Below are 7,654 nucleotides of genomic sequence, written 5' to 3'. Positions count from 1 at the left end.
TTTATTTACAAAGTTCGGGAGGAACAAGTTTAAATGATCCAATCAGCATGAGAGGACTCACTCATCTATGTTCCTCAACTGTTTTCTTCATCCATTCACAGTTCCTCACACTGGTCTGGGTTTCCCAAAAAGCATCGTAAGCTTAAGTTGATCGTTGAACAATTGCCATCAATGGTCTCTACGATCAGTTTAGGCTTACGACACTTTTGGGAAACGCAGCCCTGGGGCTAGTTGCATAAACATAGCCATTATCTTAAGAAAGTATCTTAAGAACTAGTTTGACCAACTAGGAGTTAGTTAGGGGTAATCAGTCTTGCTGTTCGGTATCAAATCTGTACGTTTTTATGAAAGTAACTTTAAAAAGTTATGAACAGTTTTGAAGAAAAAAAATTATAAGACTAACTTGTAAGACTAGTTTTAGCAGTTTATGCAACTCACCCTGGTTACTAACCAAGGGTTCGGGCCAAAATGCTCTGGGTTTGGGACAAAATACCGAGCATACTACTTTATCTGATTATCTGATCGTGAATGGAAGTTGTGGTTGGGAAATGTAGTTTAAAATTGTTTAAATGCAGGATTTGTAAAGTCAAAGTTCAATAATATCTGCTCCATATTATAAAATCTCAGTTAGGCTGTATACAGTAAAGCATACAAGTGCTCATTTAAAGGGTAAACAGATCTGTTCTTGTCCCACATTCTGCATTAAAGTCACTAAATTCAATAAAACCACCAATAAAGCCAAGCCAATATTATTATTATTATTATTATTATTATTATTATAAAAGATTTCTAGAATGTTTGATCCGTTTATTAGGTTATTTTCATGTAGCCAGTAACCAGATTTAGATTGATTTGATGCATTTACACTTTAATGCAATACATATTTTGGCAATGAATAGGCGGTTCTGACTTCTTGAAGTTGGAGTTTGTGAAGTAAGTTACCCTAGAGGCATTTCTGAACCTGTTGGTGGGCAATTCTGTTAATGTTGCACGTGTGCCAAAGGCCATGCCCTTTAGTTACGTTTGTGTTTAAGATCAGGTTTCAGGTGAAGGTAATGTTAGTGAAATCAGGGCCAGCCAAGTGGACACTTGCAATTACCATTCAAAAAGAAAGAACACTTAATAATTCTTAAGAAATTACACTTTTACCCGTGGCAAATAATAATAACAATAAACACATCCACACAATATTTATTTATTTACAAACTTTATGATACGCAAACTTATTTGGATGTCACTGACGTTTGAACTGCGTGAAAAATCACAATACCTATGTTTTTATTACGTGGCTTCCATTATCTGCACAACATTTTTTATTTTTCAAAAATGATGGGCTGGATAGGATGATGACGCTGCAACGCGTGCTAGATTCACTCTTGACGCTGCAGTGCAGATTTCACCGTGTGAGAAATGCACACCACACTTCACAGTCACGTTTACAGTCGCAAGGGTTCAACTCTGCACCAATCAGAAGGCGATATGCAAATTAAAGGCGGACCTTCCATAGTCAAGTAGGTGACGAATAGGCTGTTCCCCTGGTAACAGCCATTTAAGTCAGCCGTGAAGGCGGAGCTACGTTTGTAAACTCACGTTGCACTCTGGACAGTCTGGTTCCCACAACAACAGAAATATAAGCTTAGTTTGAACTCGCCAGTCGTCAAGCGTCATTTCACACACAAACCAAAACCAGAGAAGCGAATTTATCTTGGTAAGTATTAAAAACGTGCGTTTTTTTGTTGACGTGTGTGTTTATTAGGAGAGTCTCGTGTTTGGCATCGTGTGTCAAGTAGTGCTACTGCAGTAACTACGTGTCTAAACTCTGTTCGTATGTTCTTCTAGATCTAAACTAAGAAATAAATAAGGTGCTGTTGTTATTTTAAAGCTATATTTTAAGATGTTGATATGTATTGTGTTATTTCTGCGGTGCTTTAATAGCTGTTGTATGTCTCTCTTTCGGTAACTGCTTGTTATTAATTCATCAGCTGTTTATTTACTATTTACTAATTTAAGATAAAGGGATTTTGCACGAATAAACCATATATTAAGTCAGTTTGGAGGTGCATTTCATTGATTCGAGTCATTAATGTGCTCATGTTACACTAGACTATCATATTTCAGGGTTTTGACTTTCCTTTATTTAACCCATGGCTCTGTCCTTCTCTCAGTCACTGCCTGGATCAGGGCTGTACAGATGGACTGAAATCAAACGAATTGGACCACCAGAGAAGATCCAACATGGGCAACAAACGGAAAGCCTCCAATGAGATGGACAAAGATTCAGGTTTGTCATTTATATTTAAATATATTGTCATTTTTATATATTAACATAATCCTAACCCTATGGTAAGTGCATGTAGCTAGTTATCATTACCAAAAGCTTAAATGTATAGTTGCACTGTAACACGGACACCTTAAAATAAAGTGTAACCCAAGATTGTTTATACCCGTTGCCAAATAGGCCACTCCAGGATGACATTCAAGTTTTTATTATTAGGAGAAGATCCACCAACATGTTCATTCAAATCCTATACCCCTGAAGCTTGTTTTATTAGACTGTGCTGGGTTTAACTCTATGAGCAACCTTTTATATTCATTTAACAGTCGGACAGAAATATTGAAAAAAGTTTGACCAAATATATAGGCCTATACAGAATATATCGTGGCCTCGAATTAAGAATTTGTTCACTCATTTTAGTTAAATCAAGGCCACAAATTAAGAATTCATTCCCACAATTTACTAATTCGCTCTCTCGTTTGGATTTAACCAAAACAAGGGAACTATTTATTATTACAATGTGGCCACGATTTAGTAAAACGAGGGAACAAATGATTATATTGTGCGCATGATTTTCTTAAAGCGAGGGAACGAATTAGTAAAATGTGCTGACGTATTAGTAAGTCATGATGGGAACAAACTGCAAATTCGTGGCCACTATATGCATATTGTTTTCCCACGTTATGTGTGGGACTCCGGTATATAATAATACATTTAAAATTGAATGATTTATTCAAAAATAGATTTTAAAAACCTAATATAGTTTACCATAAATTTGTCATGCCATGAAAATGTTAAACAAACAAACAAACAAACACAATCTCAGGTTACAGGAGCAAGTCGATTTCACAGCCCTAGTTTTTCTGTGTATTATGGTTTAAATCCAAATATAGTGCTCCACTTGTCTTTCTCAAATGCAGTGGTGTAATCATATGCAATTTCCCCATTACTGACTCCATTTATAAAATGTTGTTCATAATTAGCTTGTTATAGGTGTATAACTGCACATAATTACTAGGTATTACTCTTAACACTATTTTCCCACCATAGATGCCAGCTCAGGATATTACAGTGCTTTGGACCAGACAGACTTTGAAGACGGGGGACCAACCAGTACTGCATCTCAAAGCATGCCGACAGCTCCTCGGGTGCCTTTCATTCCTGGCGTCTCTCGCATGATCGTAATGAACAACCTTGTCCTTAAGCAGGTATTACACACTCGTACAATTCTGTTAATTCCATAGTTGCTTTTCTTGAAACATCTGTGTTTGAGTTATAGTATTGTTTCGGTCAACCCTGTAGTTAATATGCTGATAGTTACAGCTCTTTACACTGTGATTGAATACTTTCCAGTGCTTGCTGCTCAACATCTTTGCCTCACGAAAAATCACCAAGAAAAAGTTGAATATGATCAGAGATGTCTGTAATCATTGAAACTAGTCTGTGAATGCCATGTTTTCATGTACTTTGAATTACTCAAGGTAATGCGGCCAGTTAAAGTAGGCAAGAAAAATGTGAAAGTTCTAATATTGTACATTTAAAAAGTTTCAAAATCAATGATATAAAAACATTCATTTGACTTATTCTCTAAGGCAAGTTTTCACACCCTTTCAGAAATTGGTTTAGTTAAATGTGACATATTTATACAAGGTGATTCATTTCACAACAAATTATTTTATTGGTGCCACTTGCGGCTAATTAAATATGGACATTTGTCCATGGTACGTTATAAGGGTCAAACTTTGCTTCTCGCTAGTACAATCATTGAACAAATGAATAAGACACATCATTAGCCGTGTTTCCACTGCTGGGCCAGGGACGAGCCGTGCTAGGGCCAGTCGCGTTTCCACGGTCACTTCCGGGGCTTGATCGGGGCTTACTCAGGATTTCTGGCCCGTCGAAAAGCGGGCCAGCTCGGGCTAGAGGCGTTCTCAAAGTAAAAGGCGGAGTTTATCGGTGTTATGGAATATTATGATCTGAAGCAAGATGGACATTTCACTTTTTTTATATCGTGCAAAATAATCGAAATGGAGAATCGCCAAAGCACAAGACCAAAGCTCTTCTGAGCATTTGGGCAGAAGAAAGGGTACAACGTCAATCTGACGGCGTGTGAAGAAATGAGGACTTTATAAAATACATCGACGCTGAACTTTCTAAGCTAAGCATTCATTTAGCAACCCTTCTAGTTCAGGAAAATATTAAGAAGTTGCGAGTGCAGTATTGTATTGGCGACTCGCGAGACAATCGGGACACTACTGCAGTTAAAGGGTTAGTTCACCCAAAAATGAAAATTCTGTCAGTATTTACTCACCCTCATGTTGTTCCAACCCCGTAAGACCTTCGTTCATCTTCGGAACACAAATTAAGATATTTAAGATATTAAGATCGCTCCTGCATACAGTCCATAGGCTTCTTGAGGGACTGGCTCTTGCTGTCCTCAAAAAGTCATTAAAGACATCGTTAAAATAGTCCAAGTGACTACAGGCGCTCAATCTTAAGTTTATCAAACGACGAGAACACTTTTGTGCGCAAAAAAACAACAAAAATAACGACTTTATTTCAACTATTCACTTCCTTCTCCATGAGCCTGTAAGTCAGTTAACGTAGTGTGATTGCGTAAAGCTACGTCACACGTAGGCTCACTATTGGCCGACGCTGGTCATGTGTGTGTGATGCGTGTGACGTGCAATAACAGAAGCTTACGCTATTAAACTAGTAACCTGACTCGCGCAGAGGGAGAAATAAACGAATAGTTGAAATAAAGTCGTTATTTTTGTTGTTTTTTTGCGCACAAAAGTGTTCTCGTCGTTTGATAAACTTAAGATTGAGCGCCTGTAGTCACTTGGACTATTTTAACGATGTCTTTAATGACTTTTCGAGGACAGCAAGAGCCAGTCCCTCAAGAAGCCTATGGACTGTATGCAGGAGCGATCTTAATATCTTAAATATCTTAATTTGTGTTCCGAAGATGAACGAAGGTCTTACGGGGTTGGAACAACATGAGGGTGAGTAAATACTGACAGAATTTTCATTTTTGGGTGAACTAACCCTTTAATATACATGCTATCTTCCTAACTTAAAAAATAAATACATTCATAATACCCGCTGAAATGGGTTGGGTTGTATGTTGTTTGATCCAGAAAGGCATGTTAGGGGCGGGGCTACTGGCCTGGCAGTGGAAACGCAAGCCCGGTGCTTGAGGCCCGTGGCCACTGGCTCGGCTCGGCTCGCTGTTAGCCCTGGCCCGGCGGTGGAAACGTACCTATTGACCCACCTGTTATTGTGGATGAGAACTAAAGAGTATCTGTTTTAAAAATTGTTCCTTGACAATTCTTGTTTCAGCCAAACTCTGTGGCCCCTGCGTTAAAACCATGGAGCTTAAACACTTCATTGGATGTGGTTCCTCAGTCTCAGCTGCTTTTCCTACAGCCAGTCATACCCACCAGTGACTGTAGCAGCCAGAGCTCTGACAAGAAGAAACTTTCCAGAAAGCATGTTCCCATGCAAAACACCTTTGTCCCACACCCTCCACAAGGGTCTACAGTCGACCAGGGTCCCAGTGCCGTCCATAAGAGGGCAAACCACAGTCACAGTGGTAGACATCAACGACGCTGTTATGATGAAAAACCTTTCCACGGTTGCTCTTTGAAGCAGGATGATTCTGAGACGTGCACGGGTTATGGAGTAGACCCTAACATTGCTTCTTTGGGAGACATGGGTGTGGAAAACCCCTCATCCAGGCTTTCTGACCTTCAGGAGCCCCATACCACCACTTCACCGTTTCACTCCCTCCTCGCTTCATTCCCTCAGACGTGTCCCAATTCTTCAGTCGCCCAGGGCAGTGATGGGGAGAATATGTCAGATGACTTCTCTCCAAGTTCCAGCAAACGCAAACGCTTCTGCAACACGTATAATATTCTGAATCGGTCAGGCCTGCTGGGCATCACGCTGCGCACAAAGGAACTTATTCGGCAGAACAAACGTTCCCAGGCCCAACTTCAGAGTCTGCAGGCTCAGACTGACCTCTTCTTGGAGGCCATATATAGTGGAGACCCCAAAGTCTGGACCAGATTACAGCTCATCCTCCAGAACTCTAGAAACAGTGACGAGACGCCCATGGAATCACCGCTGGACTCTCTGAAGGATGCGGACGAGGATCCGGGTTGCATTGTGTAGTAGCAGTAACTGCTGCAGTATTATGGAATAACCATATTTTTGCTTAGACCTCAGAAGCTTTGGAAATGTTCAGCTTCTCTTTGTAGATTCAGTTGGAAATGTCAAAGATTTGAGACTTTGGAGATCTAGATATCACATCATATGTTATCTGTCCGATATCAGTCATCCTTACACCTGTGGTTTTGTCAAAAGTATATAAATACAATGCTTAGGTAACTGCATTTTTTTACTGAATAAAGTGATTCATTTGATAGTGAAATAATGCTATACTCCAAGTTTAAAAACAAAGCTATTAACCGTGTATTTTATTCTAATTGGTTACTATTTGGAAAGGAGGCTTTGGAACGCCGGAACTGGAAAGTAAAAATATTTTCTGCTCCTAATGACAAAAATGGAAAATTAAAATTTAGTATCTAATAAATGCCTTTGAGAAATTACACATATTTGTGTGTTTTATCTTTAAGAGATTATACTTAAGTGCACAATAATATTTTTTTAATTCAGTTAAAAATGTGAAATTCTGATTCGTCCTCGTGACTATTTGAGGATTTGTAATAATGTCTTTGTAATAAACATGATTTGTATGTGTTTAATGTGTTTTCATCTCCAAGTAAATGTTTTTGTTACGGTTATCAATGCGAATAAAGAGTAAGAGGACTAATAACCATTTGTGCTGGGTGTATTTGAATGGTTATTATTTGTAATGCATTGTGATGAATTCTTAAAGGGTTAGTTCACCCAAAAATGAAAATTCTGTCAGTATTTACTCACCCTCATGTTGTTCCAACCCCGTAAGACCTTCGTTCATCTTCGGAACACAAATTAAGATATTTAAGATATTAAGATCGCTCCTGCATACAGTCCGTAGGCTTCTTGAGGGACTGGCTCTTGCTGTCCCCGAAAAGTCTTTAACGACATCGTTAAAATAGTCCAAGTGACTACAGGCGCTCAATCTTAAGTTTATCAAACGACGAGAACACTTTTGTGCACAAAAAAACAACAAAAATAACGACTTTATTTCAACTATTCGTTTATTTCTCCCTCTGCGCGAGTCAGGTTACTAGTTTAATAGCGTAAGCTTCTGTTATTGCACGTCACACGCATCACACACACATGACCAGCGTCGGCCAATAGTGAGCCTACGTGTGACGTAGCTCAATGCAATCACACTACGTTAACTGACTACAGGCCCATGGAGAAGGA

General features: G+C 39.0%; 1 protein-coding gene across 1 annotated transcript; it reads left to right on the top strand.

Annotated features, from left to right (window-relative positions):
- Positions 1-1,571: 1,571 nt before the first annotated feature.
- Positions 1,572-7,118, top strand: cipca (CLOCK interacting pacemaker a). Its single transcript, XM_039666900.2, has 4 exons — positions 1,572-1,708; positions 2,166-2,281; positions 3,326-3,483; positions 5,618-7,118. Exons 2-4 carry the CDS (start codon positions 2,236-2,238, stop codon positions 6,449-6,451), a joined length of 1,038 nt encoding a protein of 345 aa, XP_039522834.2. The 5' UTR covers positions 1,572-1,708; positions 2,166-2,235; the 3' UTR covers positions 6,452-7,118.
- The last annotated feature ends 536 nt before the right edge of the window (positions 7,119-7,654 follow it).

The sequence above is a fragment of the Pimephales promelas genome, chromosome 15 (genome assembly GCF_988280905.1).
Source record: "Pimephales promelas chromosome 15, fPimPro1.hap1.1, whole genome shotgun sequence".
In the NCBI taxonomy this organism is placed as follows: Eukaryota; Metazoa; Chordata; class Actinopteri; order Cypriniformes; family Leuciscidae; genus Pimephales; species Pimephales promelas.
Note: the sequence above shows the minus strand (reverse complement) of the source record. Positions and strands in the feature narration are given on the sequence as shown.

Coding starts and splice junctions, on each gene's coding strand:
- cipca (XM_039666900.2), top strand. CDS start 2,236: ATGGGCAACAAACGGAAAGCCTCCAATGAGATGGACAAAGATTCAG. Junction 2,282..3,325: donor TGAGATGGACAAAGATTCAG/GTTTGTCATTTA, acceptor TTCCCACCATAG/ATGCCAGCTCAGGATATTAC. Junction 3,484..5,617: donor ACAACCTTGTCCTTAAGCAG/GTATTACACACT, acceptor TTCTTGTTTCAG/CCAAACTCTGTGGCCCCTGC.